The sequence below is a fragment of the Prionailurus bengalensis genome, chromosome D3 (genome assembly GCF_016509475.1).
Source record: "Prionailurus bengalensis isolate Pbe53 chromosome D3, Fcat_Pben_1.1_paternal_pri, whole genome shotgun sequence".
NCBI classification, from domain to species: domain Eukaryota; kingdom Metazoa; phylum Chordata; class Mammalia; order Carnivora; family Felidae; genus Prionailurus; species Prionailurus bengalensis.
Genome location: NC_057356.1, coordinates 33587169 through 33612207, shown reverse-complemented (window position 1 = coordinate 33612207; position 25039 = coordinate 33587169). Strand labels below are relative to the sequence as shown.

General features: G+C 42.2%; 1 protein-coding gene across 1 annotated transcript in view; it reads right to left on the bottom strand.

The window, feature by feature from the left end:
• Positions 1 to 25039, bottom strand: part of PIEZO2 (piezo type mechanosensitive ion channel component 2) — a 487982-nt gene that overhangs the window by 244151 nt on the left and 218792 nt on the right. Inside the window, 1 exon segment of the mRNA XM_043558273.1 lies at positions 22917 to 22959. Within this exon segment, the coding sequence (XP_043414208.1) occupies positions 22917 to 22959 (43 nt within the window).

Sequence of the window (25039 nt, the reverse complement as noted above, 5' to 3'; positions counted from 1 at the left end):
ATTGTTTTCAGGCTTTGGACCAAATGCTTGACCCCTCCGAGCAATCAGATACGACTGTAATGTCTCTGCAGACTGGAGACATTAATGATGAACATTAACAGTATGGTTTCTGAAGACCACAGTTAAAGGTATTTAGAATAACAATCAGCAGTTTAGGGTAACCTCCTAGCTGCTGGGTTGTGCTGCCTCAACTTGGTTAAGGTGGGGCTGTTTCTGGAATCCTGACCCTTCAGAGTTTTGAATCAGAAATGTCCCAGGAGATACCTGTGTGTGAGCTGGAGGGTACAAGAGAAGCAGGGCCGCTGTGTCCCGGGGCTTCTCACAGTTGGATGAGGTGACAGACAGCGGAGAGGTGTCAGGCAGGAGTCCTTCGCCCTGGCTCTCCTCCACTCCACACCCAGCCCTTCCTCCTGGAAACTGGCCCCGCAGGTCAAGCAGACCAGGCCCAGCACAGACTGTGGCTGCACAGACAGAGCTTCCCATAGGCCTTTCCAGAAGCTTCCCACCAGGTCCCACTTCCAGTCCTGGATGTGCCCACTCCTCAAACGCACTGGCTCACCTCCATCTTTCCCGCCAGAACTTCGCTTCCCTGGCTCCGCCCACAACTTATACAGTCTCGTTCCTGGAACAAATTCTCTGTCGTATCACAGAGCAGCTCTGGTGCCCCGCAAAAGCCCTGAGTGGCACATTCCTGCTACAATTCTCTCGTGGGCTTGCAAAGCTCTCTTGAGTTACTGCAAAATGGGTACCAGGTAAAAATCTACTCTGGAGGTCAGGGATTCACTCTACGTTACTGGAGGATCCACAGCCTTGGGGTCTCCATTTGCTTGATCTCAGGTGTGAGGATGGCGCATCTCATCTGCATTTCTGAGGCAGGGGGACTCTCATTTGTCAGTGTGACACTCTTCAAATGCCATGAGGTACAAGCATTTGTCACTGTTGTAATGTCTCCCAGTAAGCAGCTAAAAGAGGGATTAACTTCCACTAATTTGCTGCCAACTTTCTGTATATCATGCTGGGCCTCACCCTCCAGCTCAGTGTTGTGTTTTGCTTTGTTTCGTTTCCAACTGTAGGTCGTGACTAATTCATTTATTAGCAAATACACTGAATGGTCATCAATCAGCATTTTCTTTTTCGTGAAGCAGGAGAATGAAACGGAACAAAAATATAGGAGCGTACCGCATGTGGTAAGAGCGGCCATTGGTTTTTGAAATTTCATATATTTGCGTTGTATTGTACCATTGGCACAAGGGTACTAGCGTGGTCACAGGAGAAGAAGTTTGAAAAGGATTCTCTAGCACATTCCGTCAAACAGGTGGGGCAGTTGTATAGGGCAGAGCACAGATAAAGATGATATCCAGGTAGAGAACAGATGAAAATAACACAAATCCTCTCTCCAAATCTCTTGGAGCCAAATGTATTTCAAAATTCATACTCTTCCAGACTTAAGAGAGGCTCCTCTTACTGTATGATTTAGTGCTGGCAGCCGGCACTGGGGCTGTGGCCCCATCCAAACACACATGCCTGGGACAAGCCACACTAACTGCAGTGGTCTCCCCTTGGCTACCAGGTGCGTTCAGGTCAGGTTAGGCTTTTCCATCAACAAATTAGACTCAAACGTTAAGTTCCCAGGCATTTTTGAATTTGAGGTTGCAGGTAAGGGCTGCGGATCTGTACTCTACCAAATTAAAGCAAACTAGAAGTACTAAGCTGTAAAACAAGTCAAAATTGTTCAGGTAATCACGTGAGTTTAGAAAAAAAGAAAGAAACTCTGAAGTTTTAACTGTCAAAAAAGTGTACCCGTATAGATTCAAAAACATGAAAATACAAATCTATAAAGCAAAGATTAGAGTGTGCTGGTCTACCGCAAATAGAATTGCCAAAGAGTATCTCTAAATATACTTCCCCATGCAGTTAAAATGTGATTTAGTTTTCAAAAGTTTGTTCAGTAAGCATTTTGAGTAATGCAGAATTCATTAACTGGCAGGCATACTGAAGGCAAAATAGACAATTTAGAGACTCCCGGAATAAGAGAAGCAAAAATATATAGTCACACAAAGACCTAGATGCAAATGTTTTTAACAGCTTTATTCATAATCACCCCAAACTAAAAACAACCCAAACACCCACCAACTGGTCAATAGATACTTCTGATCTATGCAATGATCTATACAATGGAATGCAATTAGCAATAAAAGAGAATGAAGTACAGATACTTTCAACTCTGTGGATGAACCAAAAAAAGCATTATGCTAAGTGAAAGAAGCAGACACAGGAGGCCACGTGCTCCATGAGTCCATTCATAGGCCAATGTGGAAAAGATAAAACCACAGAAAGAAAAATCAGATCAGCAGTTGAGCAGGGAGAGGGCTGACTACAAAGGGGGCAGAAGGAGACTTTTCTGAGATGATGGAGATGTTCTGTATCTTGAATGTGGTGGTGGGTACATGATGTACCTGTTTGTGAAAGTCACAGAACTATACCCTGAAAGGGGGGGGGGTGAATCTCACTGAATGTAAATTATACCTCAGTAAACCCAATAAGAGAGAGAAGAGGAGGGAGAGAGAGATTGAGACTGACAGAGAGCGTGAGAGCAAGCTGGACTAATCCAGTATGAAATGACAAAGGCAATCTAGAATGACCTATGAGGAGTCAAGACGAAAACCAACATCTGAGACAAAAGAAAGGAAGAAACACTGCAACCAAACCAAGCAAGCACTCGGTACAACTGGCAGTTTTTAAACCAGCTGCATCTGTAAATCTGTTAACTGAATGACACAGAAAATGTACTGAATGGTAGCCATTGCTCTGTGACGTCTCAACATTCAACAAGAAAGATGGTCCCAAAGGTCCTTGGGCATTTTGCTACTGTACTTCCACAGAAGCTGTTCATCGGCTGCTTCTCCCAGGGGGTTTCCCTAATAGAAAAATTTATGGCAAGGATAAAATTAACACTGCTGGATGCAGAGGAAATGGTTTCTTTTGTGCATCCCTTTGCTCGAAATTCTGGGAAGTTATGTTCAAACAGTCCGAGACCTATTACCAAATCCCCGATTTATGGGATTACAGCTAGGGTATTGAGAGACTTTCTCCTAAACAAAGACTTAGTATTCTTATAAATAAATAAAATCAACACTCTTCAAGTGACCTGTGGCCATTTGTAAACCTACAAATCTGAACACCGGGTGCTTCTCTCCTGTTTTCAGGATACGAGTCTTCTGCCCCAGCCAAGCCAGACTTCTCAGCAGTGCTCATACAGGTCCCGCCTACTCCATCCTTGTTGCTGTCACTGCCCCTCACAGACTCTCCCTTCACCCCCTGCAACTATTAACTAACCCCCATGATTCATCAAGATGTAACCAGCGTTCCACGTTGGGTCTCTTCCTTTGAGTCCAGACCCATGGTGTCTCCACTTGGGTTCCTTGATATGAATGCAAAAGCTGTCCTGTTGATATTGTCCAACGGTCAACTTTGGGGCAGCTATTTGAGAATGAGTGAACAGTTCAGAATGAGGCCATTTCTTATGTTTCTTTCCTACCCTCTTCATGCCTGCCTCAAGGCTGGGTATGAAGTATTTATTTAATTAACACCTTTATCACACTGTACAAGAAATCGTCATTTTTTAGAGTTGATAGCTTTGGTGCGACTGGATGTTCAATAACAGCTCACTGTTTATGCCGTAATGAAGTTCTCATTTTACCATGCGATTCAACAAGCACTTCAATTCAGTATTTTTGAGTGCTTAGCCACTGTGATGGCTCTAGAGTGTCCTTCTAGAGCGTGTTTTAATATTATGTGTCTACAGATTTCAGTATCCCTTCCTTCAGTATCCCTTCAGCCATCCCTACAGATGGCTCTAGAGCGTGTTTTAATATTATGTGTCTACAGATTTCAGTATCCCTTCCTTACTGAGAATAAATTCTTTTTTTTTTAATGTTTATTCATTTTTGAGAGACATAGAGAGAGAGAGCCAGGAGGGGCAGAGAGCCTGACACAGGGCTCGAAACCACGAACCGCGAGATCACGACTTGAGCCAAAGCCAGACACTTAACCGACTGAGCCACCCAGGCGCCCCAAGAAGAAATTCTCTAATAGAGAAAAGCATTTGGCTCATGCTTCGACCTGGTTCTTCCTCTCCCGCAGCCTTCATGGACTATCATTAGCCCAGAGAACGTCTGTCTTTCAGGTGCTTCCTAGCCACCAGCACTGGGCTACTCCTGACTTGCTTCGTAGAGAAAGCCAATGACCTTGGGAAACTACTGGGCCCCCACACCAGAGCCACCAACAGAACACGTGGCTTGGGGGATGGTGCTATTGGTCAGATAGTGGGCAGTGTCAGGGCCCGAGAGGGACTGGTGACCATGGGGTGCCTAAATCAGACAGAGCCAGAAACGAACTTTAGCTTACCCACTGGAATGAGTACACTCGCTTTGCCACACGGGTTTTATCTCTACCTGACGGCTCTCTGCAACAGATGGCCTGGGTCTTTGTTTTTTGTTTGTTTGCTTGTTTTGGCTTTTTTATTTTTCTGCCCCAATAGTAACTCAGAGCAAACGTGTGGATAATTTGTAAACCATACGAGCATCCCTTGGGTGGAAGAGGTGGAGACCAACATGAACCACTCAACCACTCAGCAGATGTATCCAAGTAACAATGGATGAGCCGAGCAGAACGACATTCACGCCTCACCGTCATTTTCCTTCAAGAAGTTAGGCACCTGTTTCCTGGAAAGTGCTGGTGACTACCCGATAATTGAGGGCAAAGCCTGAGCATTTGGTTTGGGATTTCTAGGGACAAGGACATCCTATTCCTCCGGACAATGGTCTACATCCATTAGTGTTCTAATACAAAACACGCACGTCCCCTGAAATGGTATTCATTCCAGTGCAGAATTCAAGTATCTGTGTGGATTTCTAAGTAAATACGTTTCACTAGTCAGATCAGAGTGCAGAGAAGATTTCAAACCCTAACAGTTCTCATGATGACCAAGTGAAAACAATTTTCTCTCTGTTTATGAGAAACAGGTCAATGAACAGCATCCAGTAGAATCCATTTGGAGCCATCTCTGTGGCTTCTCTGACTTGTCTCATTTTTTTAAAAAATTAACATTTATTTATTTTTGAGAGAGGGAAATAGAGCACAAGTGGGGGAGGGGCAGAGAGAGAGGGAGACACAGAATCTGAAGCAGGCTCCAGGCTCTGAGCTTTCAACAGAGAGCCTGAGGTGGGGCTTGAACCCACGTACCGTAAGATCATGACCTGAGCCCAAGCCGGATGTTTAACTGACCGAGTCACCCAGGCAGCCCTGACTTCTCTCATTTAATGTCGATACTTCTCTGTGCTACTGACTTGTTCGTTGTTCAGCATTCTCCATTTGCTTTGTGAATAATATGCTCCTAGGCTTTTTATTGTTCACAGCTTATGAGATGAGGGCAGAAATGCATGATATCGGTTAACTGCTCCACTGTGGGAGTTTGTCACTGCCTGTTTCCATCTCTTGTTTGAAGAGCAGGTTTGTGAGTCTGTTTCTCCTCACCACCGACTGTACCATTAAGAGTTGTGGGGGTAGAGGTCCAGAACTATTTCCTTCTCAGGTAATGGCCTTCAACACAATTTCTGCACAAGAAAAAATCGCTCAGCCTCTCATTGCCGCAACAGAGTGATGCAGTATTGATTCCCAAGTCTGAAGACCGTCGTGTGAAAAACTAAAAATACCAAATAGTGCTCCTCCTTCCTATAGCCATGACCATTGACATGCACAAATATTCATGATTTTCCCATTTCCAATGGCTTTAAACATATGTTTCAATGTACGAGACCATACTCTTAGAGTCAAAGGAAAATACGATCTGTGTTGCCAACAAATTGTAATTATTTTATATGATCCTTCTGAAATAAGGACCGCAACTAACTCTTTTGGTAATACAATGACTTAAGGATTTCTAAAGTACTTTTCCTTCTCCACTGGAAGAGCAGATGACACATCTTCATATAATAGTCTGTATTTATTTATTTATTTATTTATATTTTTAAATGTTTATTTATTTTTGAGAGAAAGAGCGTGAGCAGAGGAGGGGCAGAGAGAGGGAGACACAGAATCTGAAGCAGGCTCCAGGCTCTGAGCTGTCAGCACAGAGCCTGACGTGGGGCTTGAACTCACAGAGCCTGAGACCATGAAGGGAAAGCTAACCCAATGAGCCACCAGGTGCCCCTAATACTCTGTCTTTAAAGCTTTCCCTGCTGTGAAATGATATTCACATGGGCAGATGCAAACACTGCAAATTCTTGTTAATTATGCGGAGGAAACATTGATTTAGATAAAGTTCTAGCTTACCAATTGTCTCTGAGATTCAGTGCAACAAATGTTATTTTGTACCTGCTTTGCATTTGGTATCTGGCTGAGCACTCAGCCATGAATATGGTTGTCTGTTTGGCAAGGATGCTCTCTGAAGTAAAAGTTTTATGAAGAGAAACTATATCACATGGAAACTCAGGACGGGGGGCGGGGGGGGGGGGGGCTGTCCAGAAAGAGGTGAGGTGACATAAGGGAAATGTCTCCGAGATGGCAAGATTTTGATAACAAAGCACGAAGCAAAGGGTGTTCCAGATAGAAACAGAGTCTAGAAAGTATGGGGCGGATTCTGACTCCAATCTTCAGAAAACCTGAGTTATGTGTGTAGAAGGAAGCAGTGGGAGACAATCTGGAAATGTGGGTGGGTCCCCAATTTGGGAAAATGTGGAAAATTAAGGTTGAGGAGAGACATTAATTCAGTGGGCAAATGAATAATTTCATTATATCTGTTTTAGTAAAAACAACTTAGTTTTCCTGTCTTGAAGCAAGGGGATATGGAAAAATTGGAACACGGCAGGAAGGTAAGACAGAGAAGGTCATTTCACATTCCCAAGGAGGAGTAAGGTGGGCCTAAACCGAAGTAATGACAATAGGAAGTGTATGGCAAGGAGGAAATGAACCTCAGAGCCTTTTCAGATGTTGGGAAGTGTTCCTCGGACGTGTGTAAATCCGTGCAGTGCAGGAGTGAGGCGAGAAGAGGGATGCAATCACTTGAGGCCAGGAAAGCGTAAAGAACACAACCAGTGACATTCACACCATCACCACTCTGGCGGCGGGATTCCCCCTGACGGGTTTCACCCGGATTCACATCTGAGAGGTTAGCAAAGCAAAGAAGTATGCAGGCTTGACGATCAGAGAGACCTGACTGCCACTTGCTCGTGGGAAAAGAAGTTACTTCACTTTTCACTCACAGGTCACTATGGAAATGAAACGACCAAGCTACAGAAAATGGTGCAAAACTGTAATTGTGTGCCACTTCACATATCTTGTGTGCAGACGCATTTATGTGCCTACGGGCATGTGTAAAGATAGATCAGGAAAAAGAAGAGTCAGAAGGAACTGTTTCCACTTTGGTCATCCAGGATGATGCATTTCTAAGGGTCCGATGGAACACTCAAACAGTTCCTATGACATACACTTAACACAAACTGCAACTTTCCACAAGCAATAATGGCTTGGCCTCTAGCTAAGGTGTTTAACTGGAAAAGACATTTCAGAGTAGTTTGAGCTATGAAAGAGCTAATTTCAGAATTGCAAGTAAGACGTAGAGCAAATAAGAAATCTGAACCCCATGCCTGTATCGGACTATTAGCATAAGTCTCCAAAACATTCCATTTTATAGACTCAACATCCAAATTCTACATCCATATCAAACAGCACGAATTTCCTGTCTATTATTCATCATGCTGTCTACACCAAGACTTGAAACCTTTAAGTGATATATTACACAGTTCATTTGTTCATGTTACTAATGAAATCTAAAACATTCCTTCTGGTACCTCTAATTTTGTATGGAACAAGGTGCCAAGGTAACCACCTGAGAATTTAGGTTTTTAGTTCAAGACTGCATCATTTTCCATAGGACCCGATCTTTATCACTCATTAACTCAGACTGTTTATATTAGTCACAATGACCTGATTTAGTGAAGATGGGGATTACAAATCAGAAAATCTTTTTTTCCAGCCATATTTTAAGAGAGAGATAAATTTCAATGAAGGATTACATCCTTTTTTTTCTAGAAGAAAAATAGATCTGTTCACCAAATACTTACTGACTGATGTCACTATACTTGAATTTAAAGTCATTTTCTAAGTTGTGAGCCAAATTCCTATGGTAAAGCTTTCAACAACGTAAGAAATGCAAATCACCTACTTTCGTGATATACAGACATACACACACACTTATGTACATATATTAGTCTGTGGCTTTTAATTTGTTTCAAGTACACAGAAGATATTTTGGCAGATCAAAGAAAACAGCAAATCTGATCAATTGCAAAAGAAATGTTAATGCATTTCTATATGTTATATGTTATATATAACTATATGTAACTATATGTTATATGTTACATATATGTAACTATATGTTATATAGAGACAAAGCCTCAGATATTAAGATCTTCTGGCTTTTCTTCCAATTGTGTGGGAATTACAGGCACTTGTTATGCACTGAATGTCTGTGTCCTCTCAAAATTCATATGAGATCCTAACCAGCAATGTGATGGTATTAAAAGGGGTGCCTTTGGGAGGTGATGAGGTCATGAGTGCAGAGCCCCCATGAATGGGATTAATACCCTAATAAAAGAGTCCCCAGCGAGCTCTCCTGCTCTCTTTGTGCCATGTGAGGACACAGTGAAAAAAATGCTGTCTCTGAACCAGGAAGCAATTCTTCTGGCAGATACCGAATCTGCCGGCGTCATGATTTTGGTCTTCCCAGCCCCCAGAACCATGAGAAATAAAAGTTTGTTGCTTAAGCCACCCAGTCTGCAGTATTCTGTGACAGTAGCTTGAATGGGCTAAGGCAACACTGAGTAAGTGCTTATAACAAGAATGAATGGGACCTCTATCTACTATCTTATGCTGAAATGTGGCTATCTCATGACAGGGAGTTTAAAGAAAAGCTAAGACTGAGTTCCCTCATCTTACAGGACTTTAGACTAAGATAAAATCATTCAGTCGGTCTTAGAACATAGTGGTCTTCTCTCAAGGTGCCTAGGGGGACTGCTATTCACCACAGCCTTGCAAATCTCTGATGGACACATTCTGATCCCAAATAGTAACATCCTGCTAAGCCAGGCTGGGGGTGTGAGGATGGTCACCCTGGCTGGGGGTGTGAGGATGGTCACCCTGGCACAGTCCACAGTCCCCTTGGGAATGGGAAACAGAGGCAGGTGTGCTTCTAGTCCCCCTCCACACCCAGGGCAGATATCTCTGCCTGCCAATGGCACTCATTTTTGCCTAAAAACTTTTTTTTTAACGTTTTTATTTATTTTTGGGACAGAGAGAGACAGAGCATGAACGGGGGAGGGGCAGAGAGAGAGGGAGACACAGAATCTGAAACAGGCTCCAGGCTCTGAGCCATCAGCCCAGAGCCTGACGCAGGGCTCGAACTCACGGACTGCGAGATCGTGACCTGGCTGAAGTCGGACGCTTAACCGACTGCGCCACCCAGGCGCCCCTACCTAAAAACTTTTAAGTTGAGTGTTTCAGTCAGCCTCTGGCAATAAATCTGAGTTCCCTGGTTACATGGTTATAGAAAATAATATTCCTTGTTTTGTTTATTTATTTTGAGAGAGAGAGAGAGAGAGAGAGAGAGAGAGAGAGAGAGAGAGAGAATGTGAGTGAGTGGGGGAGGGGCAGAGAGAGAGGGAGACAGAGAATCCCAAGCAGGCTCCGCTCTGTCAGCACAGACTCCAAAGTGAGGCTCGATCCCGCGACCTTGGGATCATGACGTGAGCCGAGATCAAAAGTTGGACACTTAACTGAGAGACCCAGGCTCCCCAAAACAACATCCTTACTTAGTCCTGTGCTTGATTCTTTAAAGATAAATTTTTGAAAGGAAAGGATAAAGGGAGGGTTAGAAAATATTTATTAAACAAAACTGTTACTGACAGAGACTATTTGACATATGCATACTACCCTCATCTGAGAGAACTGATATCCTGTGACTTTAATGAAACCTCAGCCAATGTCAGAGATTGATGGTGAGATGCAGGGAGAATCAACCTCTCTGATTCCTTGGTGTTTTTTCCACGCTTGCCACATTGTTTCCAGGCAAAAGGAGCCTAGCTGTTTGTTTTATTCTATATGCGGAGCGTATCAATAGATTGCCGTGAATGTTTCATCGTGACGGCCCTTCTTTGAGCCCTGGGGCTCTTGGTTTAGCCCTTCTAATGGTGTGGTAAGAATTCTGGACTGTCTATCAGCGGTAGGTGGGTCTGAAGCAGGAAAGGTAAGTCACTTGCTTTTCTTAATACATGCTTGCACACATGCACACACACGCACACACACACACACACACCCATCCAGCAGGGCACATGAAGAGTAAAGGTCAACAGAGTTATTTTTGGCAACTGTCATTGAGACCTAAAGCAAGAAAGTAGGTTGAGTGGTGGTGTTCAGAGATTAAATCCATTGTCTACTGCTTCCGAGCCACGTGGCCACTGAGGGGAGGGGCTCTGCGCCTTGGTTTCTATACGCATAAACTGGCTTGGTGCTATCAGCCACTGCAGGAGACGGTGTGCGGGTGATGCACACACAGTGATGTCTACAGCGCTTGGCTGAATATTATTACTTGGCTGAATGATGACATAATTAGCCTTACTAAATGGTGGCAAATAATTTCATTAGTAATAAAATTCCATTTCACGGAGTTTTATGAAATGATCTGGATCTGCACACAGATCTGGGCTTTGACCAATCTTGAGTTTAAAAGCCGATTTCTAGCTCTCCTGCTTAATTTCTCTACGCCTAAATGTAGCCATGTGCAAAAGAAGGGAGAAGGGTCCTCTGGGGTCTCTGGAGTCTCAAACGGCATGATTCTAGGACCCCAATTTAACTCCTATTGGCCACGTACCTCCGGGTAATTGAGGGAGGAGAATAAACATTTGCAGATTCTATACACTGAGAAAGAAATACAATGATGTCTTCATCTAAAACAAGGCTTTTTAACTGAGGTTCATTTACTGCGTTGTGCTTCTAAGGCTCTTTGAATCCCCTGAATCTTCAGCACGTAAAATGTTCTGTTTATGTGAGTATGTGAATTTTTCTGGAAAGTAAGCCTGTTACTTTCAGCAGATTTTCTAGCAATCTATGACATGTCACCACCTATGTCCCCCAAAAATTTAAACCAAAGATTGCTAAAGGTTCATAATTTTTTCATTAAAATAATAATATGACAGGGGTGCCGGGGTGGTTCAGTTGGTTGAGCGTCCGACTTAGGCTCAGGTCACGATCTCGTGGTTTGTGGGTTTGAGCCCCGTGTCGATCTCTGTGCTGACAGCTCAGAGCCTGGAGCCTGCTTCGGATTCTGTGTCTCCTTCTCTCTGTCCCGCCCCCAGTTGCCCTGTCTCTCTCTCGTAAAATAAATAAACATTAAAAAAATTTTTACATACTATTACAAATAATAATAGCGCTATTTCGTACTCACAAAATAAATCAATACCAAAGATAAAATTAGAATCTAAGTTTTTTTTTTAGTTTAGTGTCAATTAAGATAGTTTAGCACAGGTATCTTATTTCAGGTCTTCCAAAAGCCCGCCTGGAGTGGAAGCCCTGGGTGCAGGTGGTTTATTTGGGAAGTCTTCTGGAAATTGCAAGAATGTGACAGCGATGGATGGAGAAAGAGAAGCCCACAAGGGTGTGCCGTTGACAGGTCACTGCTGTAAGCGGCTCCTAGGAAGCTTTTGCACACTGCAAGCGATGCCCTCTGGATTCTCCACGGCAGCTGCAGCACCTATATCCCTATATCCACTTATTTCTTCTGCTCACCGATGCTTCCCGGCCTTTCACTGCAGGCCCTTCCGGGCTGCCCTGCCTGTGGATGGAGCAAATTTCCTAAAGGCTAGAGAAAGCCCCGGGGCAGAGAAGCAGAGTGTTGCAGGCACTAGATGGAGAGACAGCAGCCAGAGAGTGCAATCAGCCAACTGGACGTGGCCCGTTTCAGAATTCTTCTCTCACACACCACATCCAATCACCTGCTGAGTTGTAACTTCCCATTTTAAAGCCTAAAACACATTTGGCACACATCCTCTCTATCACATTCAGTTGCCCCTGCCTCAGTTCAGGCAGGAGTAATCGCTCCCCTGAACTACTGCAGTGTTTTCCAGTTCATCTTGCTCGCCTAAGCTATCCTCTGGTCCATGTCACTGCCCACGGGATCCTTCTAGAAGTACATCTAACAGTACCTTCCCTGGGTTTCACACTCTTCAGTGGCTCCAAACGCCGTCAAAGATTATCCTGATGGGTTTCCCACCCGTCCTCAGTTTCATTTCTGTCTTCATTTGTGCCCCTTGTGCTGTCTCTAACATCTGATGGTTGGTCTCCAAAAACATCACCCTTGTAAACCCCGCCGGGGCAGTTGCTGCAGTGACGTTTCAGAAACCACTCTTCCCTGCCTCTCAACTAGGCAGCCAGGCCTCTGCTCGTGTCCCCGCAAGCAGGCACATTGCCCCATTTGTCTCTACTCCATTCTGTATTATTTGCATCATTATGGTCATACCTGGTACATAGTAGCCCCTCAAACACATTTTCAAACGGCTGCACTAAACAGTAGCAAATAATCGCTGCGTCATAGTTTATATTTACATATTGGTGTCTTCTAGAAGACCAAGACTGTGTCTTTCCATCCCCTCCCCCCCAGCCCTCAGCGTAGCAAGAATAATGTGTGTTCAACCAATGCTTGTCAGCATGAAGCACCATAAATGCTGGCATGGTAGACTGTGAAAGTACCGAAGGTAGAGTCACAAAAAAGTGAGTTCATATCTTGTCTTTGACACTCACTAGCTGTGTGGTCTTGAGCAAATTACTTAACCACTCTGATGTTGCTTTGCTCATTTACTAAATGCGGGTGGCATACTCTGGTAGATTATATAACTTCTTCCAACGAGACACTCTCCCTTCCTGAAATAGTAGTATACACTCCTGACCATTCCCGTGTGACTTATAGTGCACCTCTGCAGGAGGAGTGTGCTGCTTTGCCTACAGACTGTCTCTTGGCCACGGGACCTGCCTGAGCAACTAAAAGTAAGCAGAAGTGGCTCATCTCCCATTTGAGCAAACACTGGAAGAGCCACCGCTTGCCTTGGCCATAGCTATTTTCCCCAGCCACAAGAAGGGCATGTGCCAAATGAAGGCTTGGTTTCAGCCTGGATCCCAGAATGAAAAAGGCTTTTGGAGAAGAGCCACAGTTGGTCCACAGCCTCTGAAACCAACACCTAATATGAGCAAGAAATAAACCCCTGGTCTTGTAAGTCACTGGGATATAAGGTTGTTAGCTAGCCTAGCATAAGTCAGTAGAATCCAACTCCTGAATGTTGTAAGAATTCAAAAAATCAGATACGCAAAGTGTTTCTCAGAGAGGCCACCATTCGATAGGTCTTTGAAAAATCTAACTCCCTTACCCTGTCACGTTCCTCTGAAAACCCAAATCTATCCCAGAGGTGGGCGTAAAGCAGAGGTTTGAAAATGTTCAAATTGTCAAATAAATGAATAAATGCATATGTTGGGCTTAATTTTAAATACCAAAATACAGACACATCTTTTTCATCTAGTCATTTCCTGCGTATAAATGACTTTGGCAGGGTGCCTATGTGGCTCAGTTGGTTAAGCGTCCAGCTTCTTGATTTTGGCTCAGGTCATGATCTCATGGTTCGTGAGACCAAGCCCCGTGTAGGGCTCTGTGCAGACAGCGCAGAGCTCACTTGGGATTCTCTCTCTCCCTCTTTCTGCCGCTCCCCCACTCCTGCTTTTTCTCTCTCTCAAAATAAATAAAAAACATTAAGAAATTACTTTGACAAATGTTTTATATCGTAATTTCAAAACAGCTTGCTAAAGCTTCCAGGAATATTTACATGGGGTCTAAAGGAATTCAAGAATTTAGTAGCTTATCTTTCAGAAAACCAAAACAGGGCAAATCATTTAATTGAGAAACATCTATTGTGCACCTACATCTATATGCAAAAATATCATTGGCTTAAACGCTGTGAGTGTGAAAACACATTGCTAAAGCCCAGCTATGATTTCCCTTGATTTACTCCATAGACCACAAGACTATAACAACGCTATGATTTGAATTTAATGTGTTTTCCTTTCTGTAGGCTTCTCTGAAAGGCAATGTAAGGAAATACTTGTCTTGATCTAAATGAATAGGTATTCAAAATCATCCATTTTATCCCACAGACATGACCTTAAACAATTAAGAAACATAAACAGTGACTCTAGACATTGATATCTTTGTTTCTGTCAAAATTGATTTCCCTTAACCATCACATTTCTTGGATGCAAGTTTTCATATGGAAAAGCACATCATAAATCCATCATTGGAGTGCACCTTTCCATTATTTTCCACATTTTATAGAGCATTGTCTGCAGAAACAGCATTAATTTCAATAGCACAGCTAGTGAGTTACACATAAAGCAGGAGGATTGAAAGGAATTTGAAAATTTGCCTTAAATTTCTCAAGGAATCAGTTAATTCTCCGAAGCCAAAAGAAACTAAAATTTATCAGGACAAGCAGATTCCACGGGGCTGGGCCAACAGAGAAATGCCATACTAATATTTATTTGCAAGGCCATTTATCGAACACTTATTAAATGCCTGTATTTGCCAATGTGTGGGCCAGCACTAGAGGCCATAAGATGGTGAGACAGAGGTCGTGCCCTTAGAAGGATAGGTCTAGTCTGACCTGATATGCACTGATAAGTACATATAAGATTATGAACATACCTGGTGGCTTTGTTCTGACAGAAGAGCAGGAGGGGTTGAGAGGACAGGAGAGGACCCTGAGGGTGGTGCTCAGTGGGGTGAGGGGAAGGTTCTGGGAGGAGGTGGGGGCTGGGCACAAACAACCTTGAGTGTCCTGAAAGGCACGAGAGGCAGGAATGGGGGAAAGCCAATAAAACGCGGTACAAAGAGTCTGCTAAGCCCTCCCCTGGTTCTGTTGCCAGAATCAGGTCCTCACTCCTATCTTCCTTTATCCAACCACTTCACAAAGTGAGTTAGGTGCCAGGTGTCTCGGTTAACAAGACAGACACAGCTCCTGCCTTGGTGGAGCTCTCGGTCCTGTCAGAGGGAATCCTATGCTGGGAGGCAGCGGGTGCCAAACCCGGCGCATGAGACTCAGTAGTTTGAGAAGAGAGACTCGGGATGCTCCGTGTTAATACGAAGGTCAGCGAATTAAGTAATTGCTCACACTGACACAGAGAATAAAGCCACATCCTCCTCCCGATGCTCTCAGGGATGAGCTGGCTCCGGCTGCAGGCTCCTCCTACAGGCCACCACAGTGCAGGAAAAAGGAGACGCTGGGACCCTGCTCTTCTGCCTTCTAAGAAGCGCACTCTTGTACAGTCCCTTTCCACCCAACCCCTGAGCTCCTCGCCACAGAGGACTCAGTTCTGTACTCAACACGCAACACGCATCTGCCGAGCTAGCACACTGCGAGAGTGTCCTGGGCACCAGGGTATCAAGGCAGTTCCATCCTTCACACACTCACAGACTTCAAGGTCCAAAGGGAGAGAAACACAGGAAGTAAGGTTCAATACAAAGTGTCCATGTATCACACCACATGAGGTAACTGATCAACTATGCCCACATTTCATCCAATAAGGTATGGCACTAATATGGCAGCGTAGAAGAATGCATGAGGTATGATGGAAGAGGTGGGGCCCTGGGAGGAAGCCATCAGGTAAGGTTTTGCAAAAACAATAATATTTAAAATTACAATGGTGGGTAGATGGTCTTCACGGGCTAGATGCGAGGGAGGAGCCTGACAACAGACAGGCTGTGGGAGGCTGGTGAACCCCCCAAAGACAAAGCCATGTTCTTTGAATTATGTCTACATTGGCAAAAAAAAAAAAAAATCCTTGGAATATTTGCGTTTCATCACAGCAGGCTCTTTTAGGGTGATTTATATTTTAAAATAATATTTGAAGGGGAAAGATACTTCATTCCACAATTCAAGTAGAGCATCAAATAAAGTCACATGCAATACTGTTACTAATAATCTAATTTGAGGTACCGTGCTGATTATACAGATTCATTAAGAATAGGCTCTCTGCTTTTTAAGTAAAAAAAAAAAAAAAAGGGTGGAATATCAGTACAAGATTGTTATTTTAAAATAGGCAGCAATAAGACTTCCCAGAAAGTAGGAACTTTTATTTCTTTTGGCAAGTTACTCTGCAGGAACCTATTTACTTGCTAAAAAAGTTTTTTTTTTTTTTTTCTCAGATGAAAAGTGCAGCTTTGGAAAGAGAAAGCCATTTCAGACCTTGCTCAGAGCTTATTGTGACAGATATTACAAGTGCCTTCTACCTCTGTCACGGTGACACCTCTTCTTCCCCCTAAATTATTAGCAAGGTGATTCTCTTTGGGCCCCAAACTGTGAGTCACAGTGACAAATGCCACTTCCAGGTGGAAACATTTAAGGGCCAGTATGCATTGCTGCAAGCTCTCCTTCCAGGCTTAAGCAAACTCAGAAGCGTCCTGTTGAGGCATAAGTGCCACAAGGTTGAAGCCGGAGAATGGCAGGCCATGTACAAGGCAAGCTGCCCTCTAGATCAATCTGGCCTCCTCATTAGACTTTGCCTGAGTGAGAAAGAAACATTTGTTGGAGTAAACCCCTGAAAATGTGGGCCATTCCCTAGCTGATACATTTGCTTAGAACATGTGGAGTATCAGTGAATTTCCAAAGCCCCACCCATATGCATCACTTGAACAGAGATTAATGAAGGACTGTGATTTGGAAACATTTACAATCATTAATTTAGACGATCTGCACAAGAAGCTGAGCTTCAGATTGAAGTCAAACTGTTAGGCACAGATTTTTTTTTATAACAACAACAAAAAACCCTATGTCTGCTTTTGTTATGCAAATATCAATATTGTAGCAGGGCTGAGAAGGCGGTAATGAAGGTCAGATCCAAGACATATGAACCTATACCTTTTGTACATTACAACACACTCCTATGCTGAAATCCTAAAATAAACTCTTGATATCCTCCACAGAGGGGCAATGTGGTTGTCTGCAAGGTGAAAAAACACATTGTCGCGAATTCAGCCACATAAACTGTGACGATGTGTATTTACTCTGAGATAATGTATATAATCACACAGATTCCAGAAAGGAAATGGCTAAACACCATCTCACAGGCAAGTGTTCCTGCAAGGAGAGCAGGCAGGGCAGATCCCTTAGGTCTTGCTTTCGGTTACAAAATGTGCAACAAAGGGAGTCTTTGCTTTCTTATTCTTGGAGAAAACTTTGAAGCTTTAGCTGACTTAGCCACTTCTTTTCTTTAGATGTGGCCACTTTAAAATAATCTGCTAGCAAATAGATTGATGGACAAACTTCAAAGGACACAGCGATGAAAAGATCAATATCTCTACACAATTTCTCTAAAGAACCAGATCGCTTCATTTAAGATATAATTGGAATTACCTTTAAGAGAAAGAAGAGGTTAAACTTCAGAAGAAAAAAGCACAGCCACATTTAACAGCACTGCTCGACAGTCTTTGCAACTGTAAATGCACAATAACCTCCAAAATCAATATTTGTTCTATATTTTAAAATGCTTGATGCGGGGTGCCTGGGTGGCTCAGTCAGTAAAGCGTCCAACTTCGGCTCAGGTCATGATCTCAGGGTTCACGAGTTCAAGCCCTGTGTCGGGCTCTGTGCTCACAGCTCAGAGCCTGCTTCAGATTCTGTGTCTCCCTCTCTCTCTGCCCCTCTGCAGCTCGCACTCTGTCTCTCTCTCATGAATAAATAAAACATTAAAATTTTTTTTTAAATGCTTCCTGCAATGCAGAGAATACTCCCTGTGCATAAATGAGAAAACATAGGATAACATAGGAAAACACAAGATGACATTTTAAGGTGACATCTAAAGATCAGGATGATCACCCAGCTGAGATTACACGTTAAACAATAAAGTATCGCACTTGATATATTCCTTAACAATATTTTTATCTGCACATTTGTTTGGAAGTATAACAATTTTAGGGAGGCATTGCAGCATGAACTTGATACTGCCTGGTTTTATTCAGATAAGAATATCCAATAAGATGGTGACTGGAGATTATATCCCCAGAGCTATAAGGACATGGAAAATAAAACAACACAACACAAAAGAGACCTATAATGAAGAATTTAGGGTGTTTTGGTGTAAAAATCTTCATCCTTGGAACCAGGCAAACCTGGAAATGAATACAGGTGAGTACTAATGCAAGTCAATGGCCATGACTATATGGGTAGATTACTGGATTTCTTTGAGTTTCTTTACCTGTGAGATGGCAACCACAGTCTATGGTGTGTGTGTGTGTGGGGGGGTGTCAATAAATAATGGCCAGTTGCCTGTTTTTGTAAATAAAGTATTATTGTAATATAGCCATAATCACTGTCTGTGGCTGCTTTCTACCAGAAGGCAAAATTGAGAGGTAACAGAAACTGTATGGCCTGTAAAATCTGCAATATTTACTATGTGTCTTTTATAGTAACCATTTGCCAATCTCTGGTCTCTGTGGTTGCTATATGGACTAGAAATTATTTAACATAGTGCTTGGTACACAGTAGCTGTTTCTTTAGATCATTATTCAAGTAAGGAGGGAAAGGTTAAGGTCATACAAATGTGTATGACAGAAACACACAGAAAATGTTTCAACTGCCAAATCCTGTTGATCAGTGAATCCTTAATCATCTGAGAAGAAGCTCTTGCCCAAAGTGCTCTTGCTTCATGTAGTTGACAGCAAAGATCTTAACCTGTTCTTTACTCTTATGGGAAAATGATGCAGGATAAATGCAAATTAAATGGGCACTGAGATACCATTTCTCACCTATCAGACTGGCAAAAATCTCAAGTTTGACAGCATGTTCTGTTGATGAAGCACTGGGGAAATAATTACTCTCCTGCATTGCTAGCGGGAGTGCAAACTGTCAAAAGTCGAGAGAGTGAAACTTGGCAAAATTAGCAAAATTCCGTATAAATTTACCCTTTGATTGTCCTTGGGAATCTAATCCCTAAGATAATCTGGCAAAAGCACAAGTGTGCACAGGGTTATTCATTACAGAGTTCTTCTGGAAGAGCAAAAGACTGGAAATAGCCTGAAGGTCCACTCACAGAGTACTGGCAAAGAAGGAGTTGAAGCAAGTTGCTTGTGATCCATTTTCCCCTGAATACCAAGGAGATACTGGGGTTGAGGGAAGAAGGTAAGTGACCTGGTTTAGGTTCTGTGTAAACATATTAACTAGATCACCGGGCAAACAGATTAATTAATTAGTTTTTCTTTCGCTAGGAAGAGAGTCCTCATCAATGGATGTGTCAAGCAGGAAAGCCCTGGTTCAAGATGTTACAATAAACAAATCTTCAATCCATAGATGGATGAGTTATGACTCTTTGGAGAAGGTCACATTTCTTAGGCATAAAACTAGACATGTTGCAAAATCAAATGCTTCCTCCTACATGAGGGACTTACAAATCTCATTCGAAACCTCAACTATCACTCTGGGTCAAAGGGGATAGAGCCGGTATGAAAAAGGACCTGAGGAGTCACATGGGCTATCCTGGATTTCTCCTTACATTACCAGTGTCCTTTGGTCATTTGAATCCCTGAAATGATTAGTAAAGCTTGATACTGGATAAGATCCCAGTCTCATCCTTTGTGCTGGCTCATCCACACAAAGGAGTGCCACCGGCAGGTTCATGGAGTGATGAATACCTATCGACACTGATGGGGAATGATCTCCACAATATACTCTCAAAGTGTAGAATAATGGGTATAATATGCCACTCTTCGTGCAAGATAGGGCAAGGATACAGATACACACGAGGACTGGCTTGCACGTGTGAAAATAAACACCAAAAGGTTAAACCAAAAGCTAATAAACATGGTAATTGTAGAAGGAGGAAGGCGTGGGGCACAGGGGAAGAAGATGCATGTGACATTTCTCTGAAAACACGTTATACATATAAAAACAATATAACTGGTACATGGAGATATATACATGCGATGTATTCAAAAATGAAATGTTAAAAATCCATTGACATTAAAAAGGTTCTGAAACAAATGAGCCAAGTTATATATAAAAAGTTAGACTACAATCACATAGAAAAAAAACCTTAAGCAACTTTACTTTTACTTTTCATCCTCTGATTGTACATCCTTAATGTAATACAGAGTTAAGACAATGAAAATTTAATTAATTAATTAATTTAATGTATTTATTTTACATTTTTGTTTTTTTGGAGAGAGGGAGAGAGCGTGAGCATGAGCAGGGTGGGGGGAAAGACAGAGAGGGAGGGGGAGAGAGAGAGAGAGAGAGAGAGAGAGAGAGAGAGAGAGAGAATCTTAATCAGACTCCATGCCCAACACAGAGTCCAAGCCAGAGCTGGATCTCACAATCCTGAGATCATGACCTGAGCCAAAATCAAGAGTTGGACATTTAATCGACTAAACCGCCCAGGCACCCCAAGACAATGCAAGTTTTAAAGACTTCATTTAACATTCTTAGTATGAATTATAATATTAGTGTATTATTTTTAAATTATTTTATATAATATTTTATATATACTATATATTTATATATACATTAAAATGAAATAAGTTTTGTTAAGAACCAAACAAAACTTTATTTTTCAGTGAAAAATAAAATAAATACAAATATAGTACCAGAGAAGTTAAAAATTCTGTAGGGCTACATTTGATCTGGAAATAATGTATGAATTTAGGGTATTTTTTTAATTAAAAAAAAAGTATTTTCTACCTCTAACATGTATTGAAGAAACAGCCAGGAAACAATGATGGTCTAGAAATGATGGGCATCCCAAGTATTTAGATTGTGATTTCAAAATACCACTCTCCACAAAGAAAGTAGGGCTCCTTGGAAAAATGCGTGACTCCGGGTCTGGAATACCGGATGGGCTTGTACATAGAACTGTACTAGAAACACAGAAACTATAAAAGACTGATGGTCCTGTGTCAAAAGGACAAAAAGCCAAGGTGAAGTTGTTCCCAGTGAGTGAAAGGGAACATGCTGAATTGACATGAAATAGAATGAATGGAGACACAATCCCACAAACAGACAAATCCAGAACATGAGACCTTCTTCAAGACAACTGACCTAGTTTCTTGATAAGTCAATGACATGAAGAAAACAAAATGAAGTTGGTAGGGAATTGTTGTCTGTGATGTAACAACAAACAGGAATGTGTGTGCTTCAATAGCACCCTGATTCAAACCAGTATCTTTAAGATGGCATTTTTGAGATCATCAGGAAATGGAAGCATTGATACCAAGGGCTTTTTTTTTTTTTTTTACGTTTATTTATTTTTGAAAGAGAGAGAGAGAGTATGAGCTGGGGAGGAGCAGAGAGAGAGGAGACAGAGAATCCCAAGCAGGCTCTGTGCTGTCAGTGCAGAGCCCAATTCGGGGCTAGAACTCATGAACCCCAAGATCATGACCCGAGCCGGAAGTCAATTAACCAACTGAGTCACCCAGGCTTCCCACCATGGACTTATTGTTATTTGCATTTGGTATGATGGTATTATGATTCTGGAAGAAAACACCCATTTTGTTTTTTTCAGAGATGTATCCTAAACTTATGTAGGGAAAAAGTGACACGATGTCCGAGGTTTTCCCTAAAATAGACAAGAAAAAGAAAACAGACGAAAGAAGTATCCAGCTTCCCACTGAAGCTGGATAATGACTTTCAATTTATTATTTTCACCCCTTTGCTTATGTTTGGTGTTTGTCATTAACATGAAAGAAGAATCAAGAGAAAGAAAGATACTTTGGGAAAAGACTTCACACAAAATGAAAGAATGATAGGATTTTCTATTCTCTGTTTTAAGTTGGCCCATGATACCTGCCTATCTCAAGCCAACCTCGTGCAATAACCTTCAAAATAAACTACAAGGATTTACGGGGAGACCAACAGCGATGGTGCTGATTTTTGGTGGAAGTTTAAGTGGAGAGAGAAATAAATCTCTGAATCAAATAACAAATGATACAGGAAATGCCACCATAGTTAGCCTGGCGAGGAGCTATTCTTATTGTCTTTCACTAATGGAGAAATGCATTTTAAAGTATTTTATTATTTCTCTAAGCATTCTGTCAGCTTGATTAATACACCTAAAAACACATTTCCAATGTGATAAAAAGAACTAGTCAAAATCTGCTTTTAGAGTAAAAAATAAAATAAAGTCACTTTCCTCTCTTCCAATAAGTTGTACCGACCTGGGAAGCTCCATAATAGACACCAAATGAGAGACGTCTGTCACACAAGCTGCCACTCACTTCCAAGGCAGGTTGGTTAGCAACCTTATTAACTCTACCTCTACTTTGATGGTATAATAAGTCCATTTTGTTTTCTTTTGGGGAGATGCTGGTGTAGGAGTGCTTTTAGCTAGGAGAGACATGATCTCAGCTTCTAACTTGCAGCGACTAAGATCTAACAACTGTGATGACTGGAAAGGTGTCAATATCAATGTACATTTCTTTGTGCTAAAACTGTACAACTAATGGGACACGAGCGGTGATAAAGCTAGAAAAGAGCAAACGACTTCCCACAATTCTCCAATTAGACAACTCACGTTTGATGCTGTTTCCTGATTTAAGAGGCATTTTCATATAAATTCCTCCATCTGATCCCCATGTTCACCCTGCAGGCTGGCGGGGATTTTATCATTCAAAGGGCTACTTTACAAGGAAACAGAGGCTCTGGGGGCAAAATGATGACTTCCTCATGGGCATAGAGTCCCTACAGCAGTGGTGACAAGACCACTGATCTATCATCAGTAAATTAGAGTGAAATCGGACAGGAGAACCGAAAAGTGAAGCCATGCTAAATGCTGCTTACCTTTCAAAGCCAATCTGCCGAAATGTCTTTTCCCATGTTGAGCCTGTAAACGAGACAAAAGAACATAATTAACTGATGTACCTCAAGCATTCAGTTAGTTTTGTCCTCTTTTTGCACACCCTGGTACATACTTGGCTTTACAGTTACATGGGATGAGTTTTCCCTCAAACGCATCGTTCCCACCACCAGTCCCCAAATGGCCCTTTTAGAGAACATTCCACACAACGAACAAGTGACAAAGCTCTACCTCCCTTTCCTCTGGTTATACTGTAGGCCACAAAATCACACTCTAACAGTCCGATTGCATCAGAATAACAGGAGTAAAACTCTCCTGTCTAAATTAACGCAACAGCATCTTGTAAGTTGTAGTCTCTAAAATTCAACTTTTAATTTCATGTGGCACATGGAAAGCAAGATGGCGCCATCAAGGTCTAACTCATTAAACACCAGGCCTTTATCTCACCAGTGTTGAAGCACAAGGATGAACAGTTCTTTCTTTTTAAAGCTACACATTTAAATCAGAAGTCTCTTGCATGCAAAACATACTGTTTCCAGTGACATCATTTAAAGAGTAGTATATCCAAATCCATAAAAGAACAGCTGGGCTTTAAAAAAAGATTTTCTATAATATTTTTCATGTAATAATTCTTCCCTACCTTATAGGTATAATAATTTCCTGAGAACCTGATAGACAGAAGAGTGCTAAATTTTTGTTTTTTATCAAAGACCACTTTGATAAAAACTGCATTAATAGAAGTTAAGGGTTTGTACTAACTCATGGTTTGACGATTTACATGAGTCAGTGGCAAATACATTTTGAGTTCAGCACTCACTCACTTAGCCCCAAATTTGTGAGTTATGCTTTGCATTAGCTTGTTAATCACAGCAGATAATCACTGCCCTTCTGTACAACTGATTTCTGCAAACAGGAAACGGGAGATTCAGCACTGGGTCTCCAAAGGCAGATAAAGTCTACCCTGTTTGTTTTCCCCCAAGTCACAGTGAACTACAATGGTGCTGTATCTCTTTCTGGAGAATTCGGCTTCAGATGCTTTACTGTCTGGTGGCAACTCAGCGTCTCCTAGGGTTAGGCTTCCTGGAAAGGCAGGGGATTATACAATGGTTTCCCTGGGCCCTCTCTGAAGACTGAGTCCCAAGAGGGCATGAATATGATGTTTGCCTTCGGTTCATATACTTGGTTATGACGAAGCATTTTAAACAAGTATTCTACATAATAAAGGACTACATTTTTGTTATGAATTATGAGCACACATGCACACATGCACACACACACACACACACACACACACACACACACACAGATTTAAAGCAGATTCGGGCTTATCTCTTTGGATGAAGTCACTCTTATCCAATTGAATTCCAGTATGCTTTGTGGAGTAAAAGTAGGAGTCGTGGAATTTTAGTTAACCAGCCCAGGAATGTCCATGGCTCCTCATCCAGGGGAGTGGGCCCATATGAATGTCATCTGTCCTGTGAGTCACAGGCAATTCAAAATCCCTATCTCAGGAATTCTTGGAAGACAATTATCCTGCCCCTGAGATACTAGCAATTAAGACCCTGGCAAAACATAACAGAACCTGAGTCAGAAACCACACTGTATTCAAAGACAGCTGGCAACAGCCTGGCCCAAACAGAGAAGTGGGAGAGATTAAGAGTCTCCTGCCAAGTGAGAACCAGACAGTCTGAGCTCAGACCGAGTGGCAAGGGTCTAGGGGAGGCTGAAGGGGTTCATGAGAGGGTCCGGACGCTATTCTCGTTGACTTGCTTCCGGTGAGAAACAAAGCACCTTTACATTTTTTTCTACATTTTCATTTTTTTTGCCCAGATCTGCTGCATGCATCCCTAAACTCATTTTTTAAATACATTTCTAAGAAAACTCCCCTTTTTAATAGATCTATTATCTATTATCTATGATCAGGCTCTATTATCTATTATCTATTATCAGGCTCTTAAAACATGAAACTTTAGTTAAGAAATAGGTTCCAGGGGCGCCTGGGTGGCTCAGTCAGTTAAGTGTCCATCTTTGGCTCAGGTCAGGATCTCGCAGTCCGTGAGTTCAAGCCCCGTGTCGCGCTCTGTGTTGACAGCTCAGAGCCTGGAGC